At 40.4% G+C, this 27627-nt stretch overlaps 1 protein-coding gene and 1 pseudogene across 5 annotated transcripts in view; one reads left to right on the forward strand and one right to left on the reverse strand.

Moving 5' to 3' along the window:
• TET1 (tet methylcytosine dioxygenase 1) overlaps positions 1-27189 on the reverse strand; it is a 125166-nt gene extending 97977 nt beyond the window's left edge. For all 5 annotated transcript variants that reach the window (XM_088019834.1, XM_088019837.1, XM_088019836.1 and 2 more), the window contains exon 1: positions 25282-27189. In XM_088019834.1, the coding sequence (XP_087875960.1) occupies positions 25282-27189 (1908 nt within the window). The remainder of the gene's footprint in view (positions 1-25281) is intronic.
• On the forward strand, positions 3772-5143 carry LOC114214183 (Y-box-binding protein 1 pseudogene; annotated as a pseudogene).
• Positions 27190-27627: the final 438 nt, after the last annotated feature.

The following is a 27627-nucleotide window of genomic DNA, read 5'->3' on the forward strand; positions in this document are numbered from 1 at the left end:
TACATATAATTATAAAATTAAAAGCAATCTATTACCTGTGTGATCCATGTGTGTCTCAATAAAACAAAAAAAAAATCAGGCTCAAAGTGTTAGGTGTACTGAATATCCCCATCAGTGAGAAGCCCACTTTTTAAAGCCCCATTGACAAGCATTTTCACTGCATGAAATACTCATGAAGCCATACAACACTGCACTTGGCAAACTAAGCAAACACTAGAGGTCTGTGTGTTGTGTTCTGTAAAATGAATTAATAAATGAAGACACAGCTCATCTCAGCTAAATTATGAGGGTTAATTAAAGTGACCAGAGCTAACATTAACTCAAAATATCCAACTGATACTACGCTATGAAGATCTGCACTTGTTTGAACACAGAATAGATTGCTAACCTATATTGGTAGTGACCATCTGCTCTAAATCCTATACTTAGTGATTTGACGGTCTTCAGATCAGGGCTTAGGTGATGGCGAGCTTTGATGGAGAAAATAATCAGACATTACTAGCAGAGAAACTGGAGGGCAGGAGAGCCATTCCCATTCTCTTATTATTTAAGGCAAAGTGCATACAACTAGATTCTGTTGGAAGAATGGCAGGTCAGAAACTAAGAAACCCTGTGTTGTAGTCCTACTTATTCAGAACCTATTTGTGTCTCTTAAATCCATTTGTTTTTCTCACAAGGAATCATGATTAAGTTGCATGAGATGTATTTAATTTTGTGATAACTCTAGAGTATTAGGTTCTTTCAAATATTACAAAATGAGATCTCTTTTCTCTTAAAAATCACAATTAAAGAACTAAAAAGAAAACTGAGTCTAACTACATTATTTCATTGGTAAACTAGGCTTAAAGTGATAAAATTACTTAATTCACATTGTACAAGTAAGAACTTAACTTGAGCTGAGGTATAACCAACCGTCTACACTGCTTTCTCTATAACTCCTCCTAATAACCTTTAAGATTGAAACATCTTCAAAACCACACACTAAGGGTTTTTTTTGTTTTGTTTTATTTTTTTGAGAGAGACAGCACAAGCGGGGGGAGGGAGAGGAGACTCTTATGCTGAGCAGGGAGCCCAACTCGGGGCTCGGATCCCAGGACCCCAGGATCAGGACCTGAGCTGAAGGCAGATGCTTAACCTATTGAGCCACCCAGGCGCCTCACACACTTAGGATAAAGGAGTAGCGGCTCAGATTTTTACAAGACTGGTATTTAAATGAACCTTACATTAGGTATGCTTTTAAAAAAATAAATTTGGTGCCCTCAGAGATAAATTAATGGATAATTTCAAAATTCTACTTCTCTTTCTAAGCATAAAGCACTCTGCATCCATAAGAAACTACACAAACAGGAGCACCTGGGAGGCTCAGTCGTTAAGCACCTGCCTTCGGCTCAGGTCATGATCCCGGGGCCCTGCATCGGGCTCCCTGCTCCATGGGAAGCCTGCTTCTCCCTCTCCCACTCCCCCTGCTTGTGTTCCCTCTCTCGCTGTGTCTCTCTCTGCCAAATAAATAAATAAAATCTTGAAAGAAAGAAAGAAAGAAAGAAGAAAGAGAAAGAAAGAAAGAGAGAGAGAGAGAAAGAAAGAAAGAAAGAAAGAAAGAAAGAAAGAAAGAAAGAAAGAAAGAAAGAAAGAAAGAAAGAAAGAAAGAAAGAAAGAAAGAAAGAAAGAAAGAAAGAAAGAAACTATACATACAAGCACTGCCTAGGAGTTTTCTTCTAAGGTAATCTCAAGTGATCATTGTTCCTCAAACCTGACACCTCTCCAGCACAAAATCCTTCCAGTATTAGCCACACTCTATTCTCCCATGAAATCCTTCTATATTTCTCTTCTCCCATATCGTTGAGGGGTGGGTGGACATAGCTTTTGCTGTGATACCTGGGTAAAGATATTTCAAGACCGTATTTTATAAATTTCCAATCATTAAGAATGAGAAAGGGACGGCTCATTCTTTTCACAATTCTAACGAAGATCTTTAAGTTAGCTTGGTTTTATTTCTTAGGAGACACAGAAAATTCAGATTAACAGGAGCTCTTCCTGGGTGATTGGGCAAACAAAAATAGTCTGGGTGTAGGGGGGGCGATCTCCTCACACAACATTTTCCTGGCTTCCCTCCCCCACTTCCTTCCCTGAGGCTTATCTGCAGTAGCCCTTTTTCCTTCTAAGGGGCCAGGTCTACCTAGTGACTACCCCATTCCCTCCTGCGGGTAAAAATAACTGCTCTTCAATAACAAGAATTAAGGAACAAGTGAGCGAGGGTCTTCAATAGTTGCCGAGTGAGAACTAGTGACAATGAGGTGGACCAGAGATAATGCCAGACACTAATGGGGCTGAACTATCACCTCTCCTCAATTTCTCAGCCCTTTTCAGTACTAATTTGAAATCGACAAGCCTTACTCCATTACAGTCTAGATCCATAATTTGGACAGAGAAATCCAATAAGAGTATCTACGGGTTTTTGTCAAAAAAAAAAAAAAGAAATCACAAAGGATGATGCTATTTAGAAAAATGTCCCCTTTTATGAATGATACATTGAAGTTTGCTTCTTATTACTTATCCTGTGTATTTTGGAATCAATAATATCCTTTTTTTAAAAAGGAAGTTCTGTATCTTTGGGCTCCTTCTCCCTGTCATTCATGCTAGAGAACTGACACTAGATAGCATTGTGCCCTCCGTTTTTAGATAATCCTACTGTCTCATCAAATCTAATAGCAAAATCATAAAAATTTATTGTTTCACTGAGAAGCTTAAATCATTTTACACCCACACAACTTCTTTCTGAGTAAGTTTACACCCACACAACTTCTTTCTGAGTAAGTTAGATCTAGTTATCCCTGACGTTTAGCAAAATCAAAATTGTTGAACCTTAAAAGACCCCACATCCAAAAATACTGTCTTTAAAATTTGTTAGTTCATTGTAATGAACTTCCCCCGTTTAAACCTTTGAGCAACTTGATAATAAAAAATAATAATTCAAAACCCATACAATGACTTAATAAATGTTGGGGAACTTCCAATGTGCAGAATGGTGCTGGGCCATGGGGTGCCTGGGTGGCTCAGTCAGGTATGTGTCTGCCTTCAGCTCAGGCACGATCTCAGGGTCCTGGGATTGAGGCCCGCCGTCAGGCTCCCTGCTCAGTGGAGAGTCTGCTTCTCCTTCCCCCTCTGCCCCTTCCCCTGCTCATGACCTCTCACTCTCTCAAATGGAAAAATAAAATCTTAAAAAAAAAAACAAACAAAACTGGTACTGGGCCTGCACCCCAGAGCCTACCAACTCAAGAGAGACACAAACTGACAATCATGATGCACTATAGAATGGGGATGTGCCCAGAAAGCTATGAAAGGCAGAGAAGTCTTCCCAGGGAATTGACTTTTCCACTGAATCCTAAAGAGGATAAGCAGGAGTTGATGAAATTTAGAGGGAGGGAAGAAAGGGATGTGCCCCCGATGAAGGTAACAGCATGTGCAGGGACACATCGTGGCTAAGGAAAAGTCACACTAGAGTATGCCTGTGAAGAGGCAAAGGGGACAAGGCATATAAAAGACTGGTCCCCGAGCTTGCACATGAAGAGATGTAACCAGCTTTCAATTCTTCTCTACCATTCCAGTTTGAAATGTGGCTTTCTTTGTTCCATCCTTCAGTGTTCCATAATTAATCCTTTCAAAAGGCAACAAGGACGCTCCTGTTAAATCTTCACAAATATCGGCTACTTTTTCGAGTTCGATCGGTAGCGGGAGCGGAGAGCGGACCCCAGAGAGCCCTGAGCAGCCCCACCGCCGCCGCCGGCCTAGTTACCATCACACCCCGGGAGGAGCCGCAGCTGCCGCAGCCGGCCCCAGTCACCATCACCGCAACCATGAGCAGCGAGGCCGAGACCCAGCAGCCGCCCGCCGCCCCCCCCCCGCCGCCCCCGCCCTCAGCGCTGCCGACACCAAGCCCGGCACCACGGGCAGCGGCGCAGGGAGCGGCGGCCCGGGCGGCCTCACATCCGCGGCGCCTGCCGGCGGGGACAAGAAGGTCATCGCAACGAAGGTTTTGGGAACAGTAAAATGGTTCAATGTAAGAAACGGATATGGTTTCATCAACAGGAATGACACCAAGGAAGATGTATTTGTACACCAGACTGCCATAAGGAAGAATAACCCCAGGAAGTACCTTCGCAGTGTAGGAGATGGAGAGACTGTGGAGTTTGATGTTGTTGAAGGAGAAAAGGGTGCGGAGGCAGCAAATGTGACAGGCCCTGGTGGAGTTCCAGTGCAAGGCAGTAAACATGCAGCCGACCGTAACCATTCTAGACGCTATCCACGTCGCAGGGGTCCTCCACGCAATTACCAGCAGCATTACCAGAATAGCGAGAGTGGGGAAAAGAACGAGGGATCGGAAAGTGCTCCCGAAGGCCAGGCCCAACAGCGCCGGCCCTACCGCAGGCGACGGTTCCCACCTTACTACATGCGGAGACCCTATGGGCGTCGACCGCAGTATTCCAACCCTCCTGTGCAGGGAGAAGTGATGGAAGGTGCTGACAACCAGGGTGCAGGAGAACAAGGTAGACCAGTGAGACAGAATATGTATCGGGGTTATAGACCACGATTCCGCAGGGGTCCTCCTCGCCAAAGACAGCCTAGAGAGGATGGTAATGAGGAAGATAAGGAAAATCAAGGAGACGAGACCCAAGGTCAGCAGCCACCTCAACGTCGGTACCGCCGCAACGTCAATTACCGACTCAGACGCCCAGAAAACCCTAAACCACAAGATGGCAAAGAGACAAAAGCAGCCGATCCACCAGCTGAGAATTCGTCCGCTCCCGAGGCTGAGCAGGGCGGGGCTGAGTAAATGCCGGCTTACCATCTCTACCATCATCCGGTTTAGTCATCCAACACGAAGAAATGAAGATGAAATTCCAGCAATAAGAAATGAACAAAAGATTGGAGCTGAAGACCTTAAGTGCTTGCTTTTTGCCCACTGACCAGATAAATAGAACTATCTGCATTATCTATGCAGCATGGGGTTTTTATTATTTCTACCTAAAGACGCCTCTTTTTGGTAATGACAAACGTGTTTAAAAAAAAAAAAAAACCTGGTTTTTCTCAATACACCTTTAAAGGTTTTTAAATTGTTTCATATCTGGTCAAGTTGAGATTTTTAAGAACCTCATTTTTAACTTGTAATAAAAAGTTTACAACTTGATTTTTTCAAAAAAATCAACAAACGGCAAGCACCCGTTAATAAAGGTCTTAAATAAAAAAAAAAAATATATCAGCTACTTTTTCAAGGAAGAACTTAGGAGAGGTGACTGGTTTGGCTTAGATCCCAAAAACCCTGGTTTTTAAGGTAGAAAGCACCCTTGTAGAAGTCTCCTAATCAGAGAAAAGCATATTTTAGAAATGAATGTATGTAAAATTTTTGTTAAGATCAGTTATTGAAGGGCGCCTGGGTGGCTCAGTCATTAAGTGTCTGCCTTCGGCTCAGGTCATGATCCCGGGGTCCTGGGATTGAGCCCCATGTCGGGCTCCCTGCTCCGCGGGGGGTCTGCTTCTCCCTCTCCCCCTCCCCCTGCTTGTGTTCCCTCTCACTGTCTCTATCAAAAAATAAATAAAATCTTAAAAAAAAGATCAGTTATTCAAGAAGGGTTAACTCCTTAAAAAAAAAGATTATTTATTTGAAAGAACGAGAGAGAGAGAGAGTGTGTGTGTGTGCACGTGCATGAACTGGGGAGAGGGGGAGAGGCAGAAGCAAGCTCCCTGCTGAGCAGGGAACCTGATGTGATGCTGGGCTCAATACCAGGATTGCTGGGATCATGACCTGAGCCGAAGGCTGGGATCATGACCTGAGCCACCCAGGTGCCCCAAGATGGGTTAACTCTCTTAGTTTTCGAGGTTATTTATTAAAGTTTCACACAACCCATAGAGAAGCAAACTTGTCTGCCAGGAAATAAGTTATTCCTTAGGCTAAGTAACTGTACCGGACAGATGCTTTTGATGTTTGGAATAAGGGGTATCCTTTGTTCATTCCAGAAATAAAATAGAGAATACCCACTATATTGGAGGCACTTCTTAATACCTTTGGGATCTCTGATTTAATGAATAATTATTTTCCATGGAGCTTAACTTGGCTAGAGAGAAGACAGGAATTATCATTTTTTTCAGGAAGAACCAGAAAAACAAAACCCGAAAAACTTGCCATTCAGCCTGTAATATTTATAAGAGAATGCCTAAAATCAAAATTTTTTCCAAAGTCTGTTTGATTTTCCTGACAGCCAAACACTTAGTCAATGAGCACATTATCTCTTACTTAAAATAAAATAAATAAATGGTCCTCAAGGTTCTTACTAGAGACAGTTCTAACATGCTACCATTTCTGTGTTTGAAGGGGATCTTTTTAAACTTTTGCAATGTAAAGCCCTTTAGAAATACCTTGTGAAGTCAGGAGACTTGCCATAACAAAAGGCCAAAAAGGTTATTTTCATCACATTTCACCTTAGAAATCAACAAGTATAGGAGTGACTGGGTGGCTCGGGAGGTTGAGCGACCGACTCTTGATTTAGCTCAGGTCATGATCTCAGAGTGCTGGGATACAGCCCAGCGTCTGACTCTGTGCTCAGCGGGGAGTGTGCATGAGATTCTCTCTCTTCCTCTCCCTGTCTGCCCTTCCCCACCCCCCCACACTCTCTCTCATATAAATAAATAAAATCTTAAAAAAAAAAATCAACAGGTATAGAGCTCAAGCTTATACTTGTGCTAACTGATGACTTAAATGAAAAACTTGCCTATTTTTAATAGGTATGTTTTAGCATAAATTATTCTAATGGAGTTTCCATAGATACTTTTTTTTTTAAGATTTTGTTTATTTATTTTGAGAGAGAGAAAGAGGACAGGTGGGGGCGGGACAGAGGAGAAGGAAACCCAGGCTCCCCACCGAGCAGGGAACCCAACCCCGGGCTTGATCCCAGGACTCTGGGATCATGACCGGAGCAGAAAGGCAGATGCTGAACCAACTGAGCCACCCAGGTTCCCCTAAAGACTTTTATTTTTAAGTAATCTCTACAGTCAACATGGGGATCCAACTCACAACCCTAAAATCAAGAATGGAATGCTCTAAAGACTGAGCCAGCCAGGTGCTCCCATAGATATTTTATTTATGTATTTATTTATTTGAGAGAGAGAGAGAAACAGCATGAGACGGGAGAGGGTCAGATGGAGAAGCAGGCTCCGTGCTGAGCCGGGAGCCTGATGTGGGACTTGATCTTAATACTAGTTAAGAAAATGCAATTTTCCCCCCAAAATGTTTGATTTCCCTAACTTCTAAATAGTTAGTCAATAAGCACATTAGCTCTTGTTTTTTAAAATAAATAAATGGTTCTGGGCGTCTGGGTGGCTCAGTTGTTAAGCGTCTGCCTTTGGCTCAGGTCATGATCCCGGGGTCCTGGGATCGAGCCCTGCATTGGGCTCCCTGCTCGGCGGGAAGCCTGCTTCTCCCTCTCCCCCTCCCCCTGCTTGTGTTCCCTCTCTTGCTGTATCTCTCTCTGTCAAATAAATAAAATCTTTAAAAAATAAATAAATAAATAAATAAATGGTTCTTATGGGTTTTTAAAAAATATTTATTTATTTATTTGAGAGAGTGAGCATGCCCGTAAGCGGTAGGGAGGAGCAGAGCGAGAGGGAGAGAGAATCTCAAGCAGACGCTGAACCTGGAGTTAGATGTGGGGCTCGATCTCAGGACTCTGAGATCATGACCTGAGCCAAAATCAAGAGTCGATGCTTAACTGACTGAGCCACCCAGGCACCCCTCAAAATATTATTTTAAACAAGATCAGTATGTCCCTGGTGGGTCCAAATCCCAGTGATGCTATTAAATATGGGACCTTGAGCAAGTCAACCTCCCAAAGACTCAGTGAAGGAAAATGCTGACATTAGGGTTAAATGACTATGAAGAGTATGTGATATGGCACTTGGCTTATAGGTGGTTCCATTGCAGCAACAGAAAACCATGACTGTCACTAGTTAAGAAAACTGTATACAAAAAAACACTGTAATAAAAAAAAAAGTAGGGTGCCTGGGTGGCTTAGCCAGTTGAGTGTTTGCTCTCTGCTCATATCATGATCTCAGGGTCCTGGGATGGAGCCCCATGTTGGGCTCCCTGCTCAGCAGGGAGTCTGCTTCTCCCACTCCCTCTGCCCTGGCCCTCCCCTCCTCCCCGCCCTGCTCGTGCTCTCTCTCTCTCTCAGATAAATTAAATGAAATCTTAAAAGAAAAAAATGTAAAGAAACAACTGTTTGCAAGGATGTAGAGAAAAAGGAACACTCAGGAACTGCTGGTGGGAATGCAAACCGGTGCAGCCACTGTAGAACACAGTACGGAGGTTCCTCAAAAAATTTAAACTAGAGCTACCCTATGATCCAGTAATTCCACTACTGTGTATTTACCCAAAGAACACGAAAACAGTAATTTGAAAGGATATACGCACCCCAATGTTCATTGCAGCATTATTTACAATAGCCAAATTATGGTAGCAGCCCAAGTGCCCATTAATAGATGAATGGATAAAGATATTAGTCAGCCATAAAAAAGAATGAAATCTTGCCATTTACAACTACATGGATGGATCTAGAGAATATAATGCTGAGTGAAATAAGTCAGAGAAAGATAAACATCATATGATTTCACTCATATGTGGAACTTAAGAAACAAAGGGGAAAAAAAAAAGACAAAGCAAAAAAGAGTCTCAAAGCTATTGAGAACAAACAGATGGCTACCAGAGGGGGAGGTGAGTGGGGGGATGGGTGAAATAGGTGATGGGGATTACACTCATCATGATGAGCACTGAGTGATATATAGAATTGTTGAATCACTATATTGTACACCAGAAACTAATTTAGCACAGTATGTTAACTATACTGGAATTTTTATTTTTATTTTTTAAAGATTTTATTTATTTATTCATGAAAGAGAGAGAGAGAGGCAGAGGGAGAAGCAGGCTCCCAAGGAGAAGAGAGCCCGATGCGGGACTCGATCCCAGGACCCTCAGATCATGATCTGAGCCGAAGGCAGACGCTTAACCATCTGAGCCACCCAGGCGCCCTATACTGGAATTTTTAAAAAGGTAATGAAAAAAATGTAATGAGCAATTAAAATTCACTTAATATAAAAACTGAAGATATTCAAGCACACACTATTTAGAGACATTAGAACCTCTCTAGTATTAACAAGATTTCTGCTACAGTTGGGCATTCTAATTCCACCATTTCATTATAACACAATCTTACATTTATTAGTTAAAAAGAATATGAAACGTTCACTTCCACTGATAATAGAATTGGTCATTTGGATCAACCATCCTGCTAAAGACAATTAGAAAAGCTACACAAAATATAAAAACATCTGCTTAGAGGCACAGAAGAGTGAAAAATTACCATGATAGTGTAGAATTAGCATACCAAGACTCAGAGGGGAATGAGGTCCAGGGAGGGTAAAAATATTTTAAGTAAAAGTATAAAATGGAGGGAAAGAGCTAAAAAGATGGTTAAAGAGAAATGTAACCTTGAAAGTAAAATATAGAAACAGTGGAACTGGCAAACTCAGAGCATTTCAAGATTTGATTCAGGTCAAACATGAAGGATACTTTTGCAAAATGAACCCATTAGACTCTTCCACAACCTCTCTTTCAAAGTTTCACAGTCCGGGGCGCCTGGGTGGCTCAGTTAGTTGGGCGACTGCCTTCGGCTCAGGTCATGATCCTGGAGTCCCAGGATCGAGTCCCGCATCGGGCTCCCTGCTCGGCAGGGAGTCTGCTTCTCCCTCGGACCCTCTCCCCTCTCGTGCTCTCTCTCTATCTTATTCTCTCTCTCAAATAAATAAATAAAATCTTAAAAAAAAAAAAGTTTCACTAGTCTGAAAGATAGCATCAATATCCTAAACCGGACTATTCACAAGTCTGCCTCTTGGTCCCACTCCTTTCCATCCTGTGGGTTCTTCACATTTTGATTGTTGCCCTAGCTCAAGAACATGGTGGTGAAAATGAGCACACACCATCCAAGCCAAGGGTTCTAATCCCAGATCAACTGTTTGGTCTTAGACAAGCTACTTGGCCTCTCCAAGCTTCAGTGTCTTACTTTATACCTTGGGGGAAGAATGTGTATTTCATAGGACTGTTGTAGGGATTAAATGAGACAATGAGTTATGTCAGTGCTTAAAACAGTATTGGGCACTCAGTAAGTACTCAAAACATGATAGTTGTTATTAACCCCTTCAGATGTCAATGTTTACTGCATACAAGTTCCACATCTATGATCAGTATCATTCAATTCAACCAACATTTGTTTGGTGGCTACCAAGTGCCAGGCACTGCATAGGGAGGGAAATGAAGGGAAAAAAAAAATCCTCTTCAGTCAAGCCAGTGACATTTCTACAAAACTTCACTTAGTTTGAAAGACAAAATAAAGAGATTAAGCACAGCAACCAAAGAAAAAAATACAATAAAATAGAATTCATCAAAACTGAAAATTTCTGTGTTTCAAAGGACCTATCACAAGAGTGAAAGACAACTCTCAGAAAAATATTTGTAGATGATCTATCTGATTGGAGTCTAGTATACAGAACATATAAAGAACACTTGCAATTCAACAGAAAACAAATAAACCAATTTAAAGATGGACAAAGGACATTGCTACGGTCTGAATGTTTGTGTTCCCCCCAAAATCTATGCTGAAATCCCAATGCCCAGTGTGATATTAGAAGATGGGACCTTTGGGAAGTGCTTAAGAGTGGAACCCTCATGAGTGGGATTAGTGCCTTATAACAGAAGCTCCACAGAGATCCCTAGCCTATTTCACTAAGTGAGGACACAGTGAGCAGACACCAACTATGAACATGAAGAAGGCCTTCACCAGAATTTGACCACACTGGCACCTTGATCTTGGACTTCCCAGCCTCCAGAACTTTGCGCAATATTTTCCCGTTATTCATAAGCTACCTGTCTGTAGTATTTTGTTATAGCAGCCCGAACAGACTAAAACAGAATTGCAAAGTATTCATAGAAGATACACAAATAGTCCAGAAGCACATGAAAAGATGCTTGACCTCCTTAATCATTAGAGAAATGCAAATCAAAACCATCATGAGATACCACTTCACACTCACTAGGATGGAAATAATAAAAAAGTTAGGTAATAACAAGTGTTGGTGAGGATGTGGAAAAATTAGTACCCTCATAAAAATGCTGGTTGGAATCCAAAATGGTACAGCTACTTTGGAAAGCATTTTGGTAATTCCTTAAATTTAGACAGTTACCATTTGACCCAGCAATTCTACTTCTAGGAATATACACAGTGTAACCGAAAACACGTCTATACAAAAACCTGTACACAGATGTTCATAACAGTATTACTCATAATAGGCAAAAATTGGAAATAACCTAAAAGTCCATCAACTGATGAATGTTTATACAAAATGTGGTTTATTCATACAATGAAATATTATTCAGCCATAAAAGGGAACAAAGTACTGATATATGGTACAACATGGATGAACTTTGAAAGCATTATGCTAAGTGAAAGAAGCCAGACACAAAAGACCAAATACTGTATGATTCCATTTACATGAAATGTCCAGAATAGGCAAATCCACAGAGACAAAAAGGAGATTAGTGGTTGCCAGGAGCTGGGGGAGGGGAGAATGGAGTGACTGCTGAGTGGCATAGGATTTCTAATGGAATAATGAAAATGTTCCAGCGTTAGATTGTGGTGATGGTTGCACAACCTTGTAAATATATTAAAAAATCACTGACTTGTGCACTCTTAAAAGAGTGAATTTTGGGGGCACCTGGGTGGCTCAGTCGTTAAGTGTCTGCATTCAGCTCAGGTCATGATCCCAGGTCCTGGGATCGAGCCCCACATCGGGCTTTCTGCTCAGCGGGAAGCCTGCTTCTCCCTCTCCCTCTCCCCCTGCTTGTGTTCCCTCTCTCACTGTGTCTCTGTCAAATAAATAAATAAAATCTTAAAAAAAAAAGAGTTAATTTTATTATGTGAACTCTATCTCCATTTTTTTAAAAAAAGAGATTAATTCTCCATTATCACAGTGAAAAAAGTGCCTCTACTACTTGTTAGCCATGGAGAATTAAACACAATTTTTAAAGTGGGTTTCTATTTCCCAGTCCACAAAATGACAGTCCTAATACTTATATATCAGTCACTGTCAGGATCGAATATGATAATATTAAGCCTTTTAGCAGTGTCTGGTCCATAGTAGACCCTCAATAAATGTTCATTCTTTCTTCTTTCTTTCCTTTGCCAATTTCCTATTTCAAGTCAAAGAAATTTAAATTTCGTCAAAATCTTATGTACTTAATGAGCAATGAAGACAGAGTTCCCTAAGTTATAAGTTCTTTGAAAAAAGAGAGAAAAGCTATGTTTTCCTTGTTTTATTGATTTTTGTTTGTTTTAACATCTCATAATGCACCAGAAAATGGAATTAGGTGAATAAAGGAGGAATTTTAATTTCTATGTTGCCTAGTAGACCAATCTCCCTACAATTCTGAATTAACTCCTAGACAAGTTACTTATTCCTGCAGGTATAGAACACACACACACACACACACTGTTCTTTTTTTTAAGATTTTTTATTTATTTGAGATAAGAGTGAGAGAGAGAGAGAGCACGCACGTAAAGAGAGCAGAGGGGCAGAGGGAGAGGGAGAAGCAGGCTCCCCACTGAGCAGGGAGCCTGATGCGGGGCTCCATCCCAGGACCTGGAGACCAAGACCGGAGCTGAAGGCTGACGCCCAACCGACTGAGCCACCCAGGTGCACCACCTCCCCCCATGCACACACTTTTCTTTCTGAATCTAAACTCTATCGACTCCATCCAAAATTTCATGCTTTGCATAAACTGTGGACTTCCACTGTCTTGTCTTCCCACTTCCTTTGCCTTGATCCTGCTTTTGCTCTTTAACAGAAAACTCACCACAGAATGGTGTTGCATATGAAATCTGATATGAAAACAAGCTGCGCAGTGTAAATGTCTAGAATACAGCAGAAACACTAAAACCCTCTCATTATACAAAGGCAAGAAAATAACTGTACCATCGTTGTCTCACTGGAAACCACAACTATAATTCTGTATCACATGGGAACAGTGAAACCAATTCACTCATAAGACACCTTAATCCTCCTGCAGGAAAAATGCTTTTGCAGATGTTACAAAATGGTGTGTACTGGCTACTTATGAGGACTTCAATTACTTTGCTCTAAATAACATGAATCAAGTGGCAAGAGGGAAATGGCTGAAAGTAATGAAATGAATATACAAATCTCTTCAAGGATATAACAACCACCACCTTTAGGCACCTAGTATGTAGCAGGCACACTGCCAGGCCTTTTATAGACATCACTACTGCTCTGTATGGCATCCCTCCTTCCCAGGTCTGGCACAATGTTACAAATAGATCCAACCTCACACTGATGACCACTTGGAATAGCAAAACTCAGTATAACCGCTTTTTCTTGAACCCTAGGAACACTTCTCAATTTCATTCCTTCAGTGCCTTAAAGGAGTGGTGTGATTCTCTTACATATTTTTCTTTTGGGGAGTGGAAGACATGACTTACATTTCTATGAAATCTAATAAAAACTATGGACCATCTCTCCAGAAAAATGTACATAAAAATAATATGTTGCAAACTAATATAACACTGTATGTTAGCCATACTGGCATAACATATATATATATGTTGCATAAAATTTTGAGGGAATGGGATCACAGAATACTAAAGGCCATCCATATTAAAAAACCTCCAGTGTAGGGCGCCTGGGTGGCTCATTCGGTTGAGTGGCTGCCTCTTGATTTTGGCTCAGATCATGATCTCAGCGTTGTGAGACAGAGCCCCCCAGGGGGCTCCCCACTCAGCCAGAAGTCTACTTGAGTTTCTCTCCCTCTGCCCATCCCCCTCACTCTCTCTCGAAAATAAATAAATAAATCTTTAAAAAAATCTAATGTATAAGTTCTATTTTTATGATTACTGAAATATTGTATGAGTGTTGGGATCATTCAAACTAAGATCAAATTCATCTTAGGAATTCTTCTCTAGCAACCAAAAAAATACGTGGAAAGTTTAGCAGGACTAAAAAACTAATCTAATATAATAATAGTAATTTTAGGGGCGCCTGGGTGGCTCAATGGTTAAGCGTCTGTCTTCAGCTCAGGTCATGATCCCAGGGTCCTGGGATCGAGCCCCACATCAGGCTCCCCGCTCTGCGGGAAGCCTGCTTCTCCCTCTCCCACTCCCCCTGCTTGTGTTCCCTCTCTCGCTGTGTCTCTCTCTGTCAAATAAATAAATAAAATCTTTTTAAAAAATAATAGTAATTTTAAAATTCTGGTTTTTCCGTGGTAGCTAAAAGTTCACCAAGTACCTAATTTGATCTGGCTAATATCCAGTCATTAGTTAGGAGATATGCTGAAATGCTACCTCAATCACCATCTTTGAGAAGGCAACTAAGATGTGTTAAACAAAAAGAATGTAATAGAAACTTCAGCTTCTCATTTTCGGAGAAGAAAATAAACCTGACTTTCCAAAAAATACATGTACTATAAATACAAACCTTGGTTTCCAAAAGTGGTAAAGATTTAGAAACCATTAGGCAAAAACTCATTAGAAAAACACTAAATAGGGCGCCTGGGTGGCTCAGTTGGTTAAGCGACTGCCTTCGGCTCAGGTCATGATCCTGGAGTCCCAAGATCGAGTCCCGCATCGGGCTCCCTGCTCAGCAGGGAATCTGTTTCTCCCTCTGACCCTCTTCCCTCTCATGCTCTCTGTCTCTCATTCTCTCTCTCTCAAATAAATAAATAAAATCTTTAAAAAAAAAGAAAAACACTAAATATTTTGGTTATGCTAATACTTTTAGCATGAAATGAAGGACTAATGATTCCAGTGTCAAGAAAATAATCTGAAATGTAAACCAAGATTTATCCTGAAAAAAGTTCACTATCATACAAAAAACTGTAAGAGATTGAAGCAGTCAGCAATGAAAAATAATTTAGTAGGGTTATGTTCATTTGCCTAAAAGAGTATTTTGCACAGTTTTTAAATCTTTATAAAATGTTAATTACAAGGGAAAATATGAAAAAAGGAGAAGAAACACATTTAACTTCAGCTATGTTATTTTTTAAATGCAGAAAAAAATACTGGAAGCAAATATGCCAATATATCCATGACTGTTGCCTCTAAGTAGTAGAATTATAGTTTATTTTTTTTCTGCTCCTAAACTTTCTAAATGGAAATTATATAACTTTGACTTAGTATGCTGCATTACTTTTTAAAGTAACATAAGTTCATTATATAAAAATCCAAACCACATAGAAAAATTTAAGTAAAAATTTAAAATCACATATTTCCTAATATGCCCTTCCTCCATGCAAAAACCCTATCTTTAGAGGTAAACACTTTCAACAGTTTTGTTTGGTAGGTATCCTTCTAGAACTGTTTTTCCATTTACAATTAGAAAATTACATGATTTTGAGCTGTTCAAACTTTGCATCATGGTATCACTCACAATCACAAGTGCATATGCCAATAATTTTAAGCAACATAGGTAGCAGCTCTTTCAACACATATTTTAAAAAGTACTGTCTAGGGCACCTGGGTGGCTTGGTCGTTAAGCGTCTGCCCTCGGCTCAGGTCATGATCCCGGGGTCCTGGGATCGAGCCCCGCATCGGGCTCCCTGCTCCGCGGGAAGCCTGCTTCTCCCTCTCCCACTCCCTCTGCTTGTGTTCCTGCTCTCGCTGTCTCTCTCCCTGTCAAATAAATAAATAAAATCTTTAAAAATAATAATAACAAAATAAAATAAAATAAAAAGCACTGTCTGTGTTACTAAAAGCCTTTTTTTCAAGTCCTCTACTTGAATTTCTGTTATGGATATCCCATGATCCTAATCTTTGGTACTTGAAAATGACATTCATAGAAAAAAACCCAAAATGCTTTGGGGTATTAGTTGTGAAGATAATATATTAAGTACATGTAGGATATAATGATGATTTGCAGTGTGCTTTTTTTTTTAAAGATTTTATTTATTTATTTGAGAGAGAGAGAGAATGAAGGATAGCACGAGGGGGAAGAGGGTCAGAGGGAGAAGCAGGCTCCCCGCTGAGCAGGGAGCCCGATGCGGGACTCGATCCCGGGACTCCAGGATCACGACCTGAGCCGAAGGCAGTCGCTTAACCAAATGAGCCACCGAGGCACCCCGCACTGTGCTTTTTAAAAAGATACATTGAGGGCATCTGGCTGGCTGGGTCAATAGATCCTGGGACTCCTGATCTCAGGGTTTTAAGTTCTAGCCCCACATTGGGTACAGAGATTACTTAAAAATAAAATTTTTTTTCAAGATTTTATTTATTTATTTGACAGAGAGAGAGACAGCGAGAGAGGGAACACAAGCAGGGGGAGTGGGAGAGAGAGAATCAGGCTTCCCGCGGAGCAGGGAGCCCGATGCGGGGCTCGATCCCAGGACACTGGGATCATTACCTGAGCCGAAGGCAGACGCTAAACGACTGAGCCACCCAGGTGCCCCTTAAAAATAAAATCTTTTAAAAAACAAAATCAAGGGCACCTGGGTGGCTCAGTCAGGTAAGCGTCTGTCTTTGGCTCAGGTCATGATCTCTGGGTCCAGGGACTGTGCCCCACATCCAGCTCCCTGCTCAGTGGGGAGTCTGCCTCTCCCATGCCCCTCTCCCTCCCCCTGCTCGTGCTCTCTCTCAAATAAATAAAAATAAAATCTTTAAATAAATACATAAATAAAACAAAATAAAAAGATACACTGGTATGTGCGAAATGTGTGGAAATCTTAACATTTTTTATAAGATTTTCATTTTTTCATTCATTCATTGAATCATTTGTTCACCAAACATTTATTCTTTTTTCAAGATTTTATTTATTTATTTGAGAGAAAGAGAATGAGAGAGAGAACACGAGAAGGGGGATGGTCAGAGGGAGAAGCAGACTCCCCGCTGAGCAGGGAGCCCAATGCGGGAGTCGATCCTAGGACTCCAGGATCATGACCTGAGCTGAAGGCAGTCGCTTAACCAACTGAGCCACCCAGGCGCCCCTCACCAAACATTTATTGAGTACCTATCATGTGCCAGTACCTCCTAAATCCTAGGCTTGGGCTTTAAAGTAATTTAAACACATAATTTATAAAAAATAATAAATAAATAAACAAACATTTCACTTCTAATCACTTTTCTTTCTGTAGGAGAACATTATGACTTTGTTTTAAAAACTGTTACTCAGGGGCACCTGGGTCGTTCAGCTGGGTAAGTGTCCAGCTTGATTTTGGCTCAGGTCATAATCTCAGGGTTGTGAGACTGAGCTCCATGTTGAGCACACACTGGGTGTGGAGCCTGCTTAAGAGTCCCTCTCTCCGGGGCGCCTACAGTGGTTCAGTAGGTTGAGCATAGGGCTCTTGGTTTTAGCTCAGGTAATGATCTTTGGGGTCGTGAGATTGAGCCCCGGGTCAGGCTCTGTGCTCAGCCAGAAGTCTACTTGGGATTCTCTCTCTCCCTCCCAACCTCAGGCAGCTCAAGTGCGAGTGTTCTCTCTCTCTGAAATAAATAAATAAAATCTTTAAAACAAAAAGGACTCTTTCTCTCCCTCTCCCTCTGCGCCTCCCCCCAAAAAAATAAAAAATAAAAAATAAAAACTCTGGGGTGCCTGGGTGGCTCAGTTGGTTAAGCGACTGCCTTCGGCTCAGGTCATGATCCTGGAGTCCCGGGATCGAGTCCCACATCGGGCTCCCTGCTCAGCGGGGAGTCTGCTTCTCCCTCTGACCCTCTTCCCTCTCGTGCTTTCTATCTCTCATTCTCTCTCTCTCTCAAATAAATAAATAAAATTTTTAAAAAAAATAAAAATAAAAATAAAAAAATAAAAACTCTGGCTCAGTATTTTTTTTTTTGCTTATTACTATTTTTTTAAGTAATCTCTACCCCAACATGGGGCTTGAACTCACAACCCTGAGATCAAGATTAGCATGCTCTTCTGACTGAGGCAGCCCAGTGCCCCTGTGACTCGGGATTAATAAAAAATAATTAAATCAGAAATGAGCAAGATTATATTTTGTTTTTTTACATAGCAGACATGAAGAGCTAATGATAATTAGCCAAGACTTTCTGGATACTCATGACTCGAACACTGAGTGTCATTATCAAAGTAATGACCTGAATTGGTTTGATTAGTTTGATTCATTTGCTAGCTGTGTCTTATTTTAGTATAATAATAACGCAAAAAGATAAGATCTCGCCTTCTCTCTTCCTTGTACATCCATCATAGTGCAACAATGACTGGCTACTTTACAAGGAGAATGAATGTTGCAGCTTTGAAACCATCAACTCTTAAAATACTACTCTGTAATAAAAACAAAACAAAACGAAAAACAGAGGTTGACCAACAAAGAGAGATATGGAGTTAAGTTCTATGGCAAAGTAAACATGTACCATACTACATATAATGTATATAATGTTGTATACATTATATAACAGTATAATCTGGATTATGCGAACACTAGATGAAGGTGTTAAGCAGTTTCACAAGCTTTCCTTCTTGGATAAGATGATATACACAAAATGACAAGGTAAGATTTGAACCATATTGACAAGATTCCAGAAATTAACACCCACAGGTCAGAACCCATCAAAGTCAGCATGGTTTTTGTTGACATATCTGGGGTTTACACAAGCAAGGATCCTAGACACCATACAGTTTTTCCCCCTATAGTCAGCTGTGTGGTGAGGCATGCTACAGAAGTCTCAGTAGTGATCCAAAGAGATTCCTTAAAGGCATATTTAAGGACATAGAGCATCTGCCCTCAATTTAAGGAGTTGGAGGCAAAAATTTGTTCCATATGACATACACAACATAAACCAAAATGAGACCTGACTTTAAAAACACTGAAAAAGCAGTGGCCAGGGGCGCTTGGGTGGCTCAGTTAATGTCGGACTATTGATTTCAGATCAGGTGATGATCTTGGGGTCGTGGGATTGAGCACCCAGTTGGCTCCAGGCTGAGTGTGGAGTCTGCCTGTCCATATCCTTCCATCTCTGCCCTCGCCCATGCACGGGCAAGCACTCACATGTGTACTCTTTCTCTAAATAAAATCTTGAAAATAAATGAAAAAATTAAAATAAAAAAAAGCACTCTCCAGGAGAGGCTTGTCCCACCCCACTCCCACTAAAATGGATAAAATAAAATAAAAACAAGTATGCCAACCAATTCTGAAGTGGTATCTCCGGAACTAGTCTGTTATTACACTATTCATAAAACAATGAACAGTCAGCAGTTCAGTTTGTATCATATACTACTACTGAACTTTTATAGTTTTTCAAGCACAACCTTTGGAGGTATTATTATTTTTCCAGGTAGAATGTGCATTAGCTCAGAAGATAGCATGGTAACAAATAGCACATTTTACAGTGTTTTCTAGTGCAGTGCTATTTATTTTAACCCAACAGGGGTGTCTGGCTGGCTCAGTCAGCAAAGAATGTGACTCTTGATCTCAGGGTTGTAAACTTGAGCCCCACACTGGGTATAGAGATTATTTAAAAATAAAAAGTCTTGGGGGCACCTGGGTGGCTCAGTTGGTTAAGTGACTGCCTTCGGCTCAGGTCATGATCCTGGAGTCCCAAGACTGAGCCACACATAGGGCTCTCTGCTCAGCAGGGAGTCTGCTTCTCCCTCTGACCCTCCCCCATCTTGTGCTCTGTCTCTCTCTCTCAAATAAGTAAATAAAATCTTTAAAAATAAATAAATAAATAAATAAAATCTTGAAAAAAATAGGGTGCCTGGGTGGCTCAGTCAGTTAGGCATCTGACTCTTGGGTTTTGGCTCAGGTCATGATCTCAGGGTCATGAGATCAAGCCCCGGGTCGGGCTCATGCACTGGGTGAGGAGCCTGCTTAGGATTCTCTCTCTCCTTCTCCCTCGGCCCCTCCATTCCCTCCGCTCACATGCACAAGCTCTCTCTCTCAAATAAATAAATAAATACATTTTTAAAAGACTTAAATTAATAATAATAATATAACCAAACAAATAATACCCTTCAATATTTTGGGAAAACTTATTAACTAGAGTAAATATAAGAGATTTTTTTCACTTTGGCAACCAACTCACTAACTGCTCACTTAGTCATTTGGTTTATTAAACGTGTGATGTACTATACCCAAATCATCAAGCTACAGATATATAATTCAATACTCTGCCCTCAGAAGCATATCTACATGTTTGTTTACTTTTGTTTTTATACATACTAAAAATTATTTGCAAAAGTGTAACCTGATCATACACCTACTCTGTAGGTCTCTAAAAAGCACCCCCTTCCCTTTTTCTTCCCATTTCTAACATTATACAATAATTAGGAAAACAATCCTATATGACTTAAAATATGTCTTGAAATGGTAAATTACAAATACATTTGAGGTATACCTAGCCAAGAGCAAATTCTTAGATGCCTATGAATTATAAAGTTAGTGGCTTTAATTATCTATATTTTTTAATATAGAGAAAGTAATCTGAACTAAACCTGGCAGAAAAATACCATTTTATCTCTTGGCCGAAAGATATCTCTGGGGAGACTCTCTAACCACCTGTTGTACATAAAAAAAATTCTGTTTTTGTGGGAGACAAAAATGTAATCTATGACCAAAAAAGGTAAGTAAAAAACTGTTTTCACTTCTCTCAGACAACAGTAATTAACTTACTGAGAGATAGCATATGCTAAGTATATTTTAGAAAAATAATTCTAACAATTGTTTTTGAAGTGTATACTTGTTTAATATAAGCAGTAACAAAGATATTAGTATTTTAAAACTGTAAATGTATTTTCTATTTCTCATCCAGCTCTCAATAAGTAAAATAATTCTGATGTAAGAAACACACAAATACATGAAATATATTTGCTTAGGGGTGCCTAGTGGCTGAGCCATTAAGCATCTGCCTTCAGCTCAGGTCATGACCCCAGGGTCCTGGGATTGAGCCCCAAATTGGGCTCTCTGCTCAGCAAGGAGCCTGCTTCTCCTTCTCCCACTCCCCCTGCTTGTGTTCCTGCTCTCGCTATCTCTCTCTCTGTGAAAATAAATAAATAAAATCTTTAAAAATATATATATATATGTTTGCTTAGCAGTATTCTTGTTACCAAAGCAAATGGCCTTCAATCATTAATACTAGTATCATAAATATTCTAAAAAACTATCAAATATCTAGGGCTATATCAAGCACCTAGGAATAAAAATATCAAATACCTAGTAATAAAACAAATGAAATAACTCCTTATTGAAAACTACAAAATATTACTGAAAGAAATTAAATGACATATATCAAGGTATACCATGGTCATGAACTGCAAGTTTCAATATTATAAAAATGCCAGTCTTTCCAAACTGATGTATAGGTTCAACATAATCACAATAAAATCCCAGCAGAGTTTTCGTGGAAATTTACAAGCTGATTCAAAATGTTAATGAAAATGCAAAGAACAATAAAAATAGCACAAATCACTATTGAAGAACAAAGCTGAAGGACTTATACTACCAGTTAACAGTTATAAAGCCTACTGACGATGAGTTTAGACACAAGGATAGACAAAAGGACCAATGAAACAGAGTCTAGAAGTAGACCCAGAATTAATCAATCACCTGATTTATGACATGGATGAGATCGTAGTAACGGGAAGGATGGTCATTTCAGTAATGGTGCCAGTCAATTAGAGATCCATATAAAAAAGAATCAATCTTGACTCCTCACACCAGACACAGAAGTCAATTCCAGATATACTTTACACCTAAATGTGAAAGGCTTAAAAAATTAACTTTTTAAGAAGGAAGCAAAAGAGGGATGCCTGGGTAGCTCAGTCAGTTAAGAATCTGTCTTCGGCTCAGGTCATGATCCCAGGGTCCTGGGATTGAGGCCCGCATCTGGTTCCCTGCTCAGCAGGGAGCCTGCTTCTCCCTCTCCCACTCCCCCTGCTTGTGTTCCCTCTCTCGCTGTGTCTCTCTGTCAAACAAATAAATAAAATCTTAAAAAAGAAGGAAGCAAAAGAGAACATCTTCATGACCTTGGAACTGGCAAAAAATAGACAAAATTTTCTTAACCAGGACATAAAGGAAAGCTTTGGTAAATTGGAAATTAAAGTTAAAACTTTCTGTTCATTAAAAGCCAGGATAAAGTGAGTGAAAAGCTGTCATGGAATAAGTAAAGATATCAGCAATCATATATTCAACAAAAAATTTGTATCAATAAAATGTAATGAACTCTTATAAACCAATAATGAAAAGGCAGAAAAACCCAAAATGGACAAAGACAATATCCAAATGACTAAGAAGCAAAGAAGTAGCAGCTCAATTTCATTAGTCCAATGTAGTGATGCCGCTACACACCCAACAAAAAGATTCAAGTAAAACAAGACAGAAAATATCAAGTGTTGGCAAGGATGTGGAGCTAGTGGAACAGTGGAACAAACACTACTGATGAATCTTAATTGGGACAACCACAGCTGCTGAATAATATCCATGAGAGCTAAACATACGTATTCTATGACCCAGCAATTCCACTCCTAGGAATCTATTCACTAGAATGCACACATATATTTACCAAAAGACATTTATGATAATGTGTATATTAACAGTAGAATGGATTAGGGACGCCTGGGTGGCTCAGTCAGTTAAGCTTCTGCCTTCGGCTCAGGTCATGATCCCAGGGTCCTGGGATCGAGTTCTACATCAGGCTCCCTGCTCAGCAGGAAGCCTGCTTCTCCCTCTGCCTGCCACTCCCCCTGCTTGTGTTCTCTCTATCTGTGACAAATGGATAAATAAAATATTTTTTAAAAATTAAAAAAATAAACAGTAGAATGTATTAATGTATTGTGATATAAACACAGAATGGAACACTATACTGCAATAAAAATGAATAACTATATAAGCAACATTACTTAAACATGGTAAGTATGCTTTTTCTAAGCATGAGCAAAGAAACCAGAAACAAGAGTATACAACTGTTCTTTGCTCTCTCAGAATGAACTTCCCTCGGAGCAGTGTTCCCTGTGTTCTCCTCTGCCTCTCCATGAACTTGTGGCTGGGTTTTGGATGGGTAGGTCTATTTGCTGCCAGAGTTCAGTATAAGGACAACTTAATAGATTCTTCAGAATCAACTTTGTAAGTGATGAAAGTGATCTTTTGGGGGGCATCTGGGTGGCTCAGTGGGTTAAGTATCTGACTCTTGATTTGGGCTCAAATCATGATCTCAGGTCATGGGATCGTGACCGACATCGGGCTCCGTGCTCAGTGGGGAGTCTGCTTGAGATTCTCTCTCTCCCCCCCTCTCTCTTTACCCCTCCCCCAACCCCTCTCCTCCTCCCTCTCTCACAAAAAAAAAAAAAGCTAGGCTTCATCTATACTTGGAAGGCACAAAGAGGTCTTCTCTATTTTTGTTTTGTTTTGTTCTGAGTGAGATATATCACACATAGAGAAGAGCACTAAATGTATTTAAGTAGGAGAATCATCAGGGTTTTAGAAAGAAAACTTAAACTGCACTTAAGAGGTTATTGTTCAACATCCTGACTTCTCTTCTAGCTGGGACACTCACAACTATATCCCCAGTGCACAACCTGGAGAGGAAGTACAGTAAATACTTGCTGATAACAGAGAGAACACTGAAATTGTCCCAGTAAAGGACAAAGGCATCAACTACAGAAGTAGCCAAGAAAATGGAGAGGTAGGAGTGCTCAGATCTCATATAACAAGAAATCTAGAAGAGTGAGAGGAAGGCATAAAGGTGAATGAATTTTCCATTTTGGGTGACCATGTAGATGGCTAGTCATTAAGCCAAATATGTAATGCAAAAAAAGGAGCAGGTTTAGGAAAAAAGAGAACAAATTCGATTATATCTATTAGAGATCAAGTGAGTACTTTCAGCAATGGTGCCATCTGGCAATGTTACAAATCAGGAACTTACAAGGGAGGTCTCTCTGCTGTAAGATATTGCTGCTAGTGTTTTAGATGTATGTTTGTAAACCATTAAGTTGCTTGCTGGCCACGCCCACATATGTGAAGTGACTTGAGTAAAAATTATTCATTGCAGTAAGGTTTGTAATAACAGAATATTTTAGAAACACCTCAAATGCCCGTTAATACCTGATCAGTTAAATGTCTGATCTCATTTGCAATGGGTCAAATAGAAAGTCAGCATTTTGGGACAGGTAATTTAAGAGTGAAATAAAAAAGAATGACTAAGTTTAAGTTCACAATACTTTTAAATTAATCTATTCTACTATACCTGTATTCATAGCAGTCACAAAATAAGCATAACTTCAAATGAGTGATCTAAAAATCATAACACCATAGTTGGCATGTATTTTAAAGGTCTGATAATCAAGTATTAACCAAGTTCCATAAAATCCTTTATTTTGTTTTTTTTTTAAGATTTTATTTATTTATTTATTTGAGAGAGAGAGCACAAGGGGAGCGGTAGTAAGAGGCAGAGGGAGAAGCAGGCTCCCCGATGAGCAGGGAGCCCAACACAGGGCTCGATCCCGGGACTCTGGGATCATGACCTGAGCTGAAGGCAGATGCTTAACTGACTGAGCCACCCAGGTGCCCCATAAAATCCTTTAAAATGTCAAAGCCAACCAATATTTTTAGTACCTTAGATTCATAAACTGTAATAATGGGAACCAATGTTTATGTATCACTTCAGAGTTTACAAACCATTTTGAACTTCTGATAATCCTAACAACCACATGGGATATGTGAAGCAGGTGGACATCACTTGCCAAAAGTTAAGATGAAAGCTTTATTTACCTTCCAAGGCAAAGTTTCAAAATTAAGGATAGAGACAGTTTTATTCTTTCAAAAGAATAGAAGTTTAATTCCACTGGTTCCTCAAGCTGCAAGGGAGTTAATGATTTTGTTCCACTCTTAATTTAAATTTAAGTTAAATCTGTAACTTCCAAAAGACACACAACTAGCCAAAATAAGGCATAGTGGAAATCTTTGCAAAACCACACTTCATGTCATTTCCCTGTCTCCATCAAATCCTGTAATGGAAAAACTTTTATGTTCTAGTTTTCTGAGACAAATTCTAAAAATAAGCTAATATATCACTCACTGCACAAGACATATTTCGGGTTGATCCACAAACTCCTATAGATAATATAAAATGTTACCAGAGTAAAAGGATGTAATATTGAATCACCTAGTCTCTGCACAGATCACTCTACAGAGCCTCATGGGCATCTCGCAGCCCATGGGGGTTTACTCACCTCCAAAGGCACAAGGACGGATGGTTTCTTTTTCAGCTCTTCACATTTCCTTTTCTTACAGATTTGATGGCTGTTCTTTCTGTTCTTGCAGTAAGTACATTCACCACAATTGGTCTTCTGCTGGCAGGGCTCACAGACCCCACAGCGCTTTCGTTTCTTCTTTTCCAAAGTAGGTAGCAAAGTTGTATAGGAAGGAGAAGAGGAGGTACTGGCGACTGACACTGGCCTAGACACCACTGTGGTGTTGATGTCAACCACACTGGTCATGCTGATCTGGGAGCTCCCTCCTTCCAATGTGCTGGCACCAGCCTGGGAAAGTTGGGTAATGCCCTGGGAAGCATGGACGAGTCCTCGCTCAGGGGCTCTTGGGACCCCCTGAGTGTTGGCTGGCAGAAAGCTTATATGAACCTGCTTCTCATTTTCTATATTGCTAATAGTCATTATTGGAGGTACCGAACTTATCTCTGAGTTTGATGATGGCTGAGGAGTGTGACCTGAGCCCAAAGGCAAAATCTGCACAGCGCCCTGGACCTCAAGCCCATATGAAACAGTGCTCTGGGGCTCAAGCCATTCTGGGAGAGCATTATAGGTAGCAATTGGGTTTAGAGGAGCAGGAAGAAAGATAGGTGGGTCTGAGGCAGTACCACCACCCATTCTGAGGATTTGCTGGTCTAGGATAGCACCGAAGACCTCTCCTTGGACTGGAATAGCACCAGGCATCACTGGTGGGTCTGCGGTCTCATCCAGAGCCTCCCCATGAATTATGTTATCACCAGGAACTTCCCATCGATGTGGGATAGCACTAAAAGCCTGTCCTATGATAGGGGTGGTATCAGGAATTTCCTGTTGCTCTGGGATAGCTTTGAGTGCCTCTTGATGATCTGGTTTAGCACCAAGAGTTTCTTGTTCTGAGCTTGCCAAGAGGAGTTTTATTAATGAGGTAGGATATATTGACCCACCAATGGACAAACAGTTTCTAAGGTCCAATTCAGGTATAACCTTATTAAAGCTTGAGGTGGGGTAGCAATTACGTTCACTTTTGATGGGATCCAGGTAAGCATCAGATAGCTTAAGAGATTCTACTCGTGAACCCAAATCTTCTAACTGAATGCTGGAGTTTCCTTCGTAAGTAACCTTGAGGGCTGCTCTTTGGAGCAAAGGAGCACACAGAGTGTCCTGAGCAAACAGTCTAGGGGAGTCACTGATAGCATTCAATGTCTCTTTAGAGAACAGTCCTTCACCACCACATGTCTCTTCCGATGACCCAGAAAGGATCTCTACTGCAGGGTCACTCTGAGTGGAAATATTTATTTTGGAATCCTCCACCCTTTGGGACCAAGACTGGGTTGTGTCTTGGCTCTCACCTTTAATTAAAGTTGCATTCTGAACACCAATTAGATTCTCTACATCAGGAGCAATTAGGGGAACTTGTGTTGGAACTGATTCATTTTCTGAGTGTTTTACTCCCATGTCAGCAACTACATTATAATCACATCCATGTTGCTTTTCTAAATTTTTAGGAGGTGGAACTTTCTTGGGTTTGGCTATGATCACTGGAGGTTGGGAGAGTCGCCTGCTAAGAGAGGTGCTTCGGAGAGCCATTGTAAACCCATTGCAAGTTAAGGATTCTGGGTTCTGAAAAAGAACCTCAGTCCTATCCAAATTCATTCGTGCTGCTCCAGCTCTTGTCAGAAGGCTTCTGACTGGCATAGGTGGTTTGGGTTCTATTTTTTTCTTAACATCTCTTTCTTGAATTAATTGTTTTAATTTTCCGGGGCTCACAGTCTTGACTGATGCCACATTTTTGTTGGCTGCCTTAGATGTCTTCTTCAGCTGGGTGCTTTTCTTTCTGTTCAGATCTTCCCTCCTGACTAATCTGGAAGGCCTTGCATGGCGGGATCGAGACATAGCTACAGAGTAGGAAAAAATGAAAGGGCACAGGGAACAGAGTCATTGGTCCTTTGGAAAGCCTCACTTCTGAGGAGAATCTGGATGCACCATGGTTGAACTCAGTGACACAAGATTTTGGTCTGAAACAACAAAAAAACATTGGGAGTGAGTCTTTTTCTTATGTATTCTCCCATTTGAAACAGCACATCTACTAATAATTATTAATCAAAATTAGGGCACTGAGAATGTTTACTGCAAAAGAAAAACACAATAAACACAAAAGATACTCAAAAACCCTTTAAACCCTGGATTCACAAATGAAGCTCCTTTAATTACTGTGACAACTGCTTTAGTTGATGAAGTTCTATGCACAGAGTAAGCATGGGGGTTATTCTATATTAGAAAACACAACTGCTGTAGTTACATGTAGTTTAAAAATCAAATTCTAATCTTTAC

The sequence above is a fragment of the Eumetopias jubatus genome, unplaced genomic scaffold (genome assembly GCF_037043125.1).
Source record: "Eumetopias jubatus isolate StellerSeaLion01/CBP00866 unplaced genomic scaffold, mEumJub1_p1.0 scaffold_17, whole genome shotgun sequence".
Classification (NCBI taxonomy): domain Eukaryota; kingdom Metazoa; phylum Chordata; class Mammalia; order Carnivora; family Otariidae; genus Eumetopias; species Eumetopias jubatus.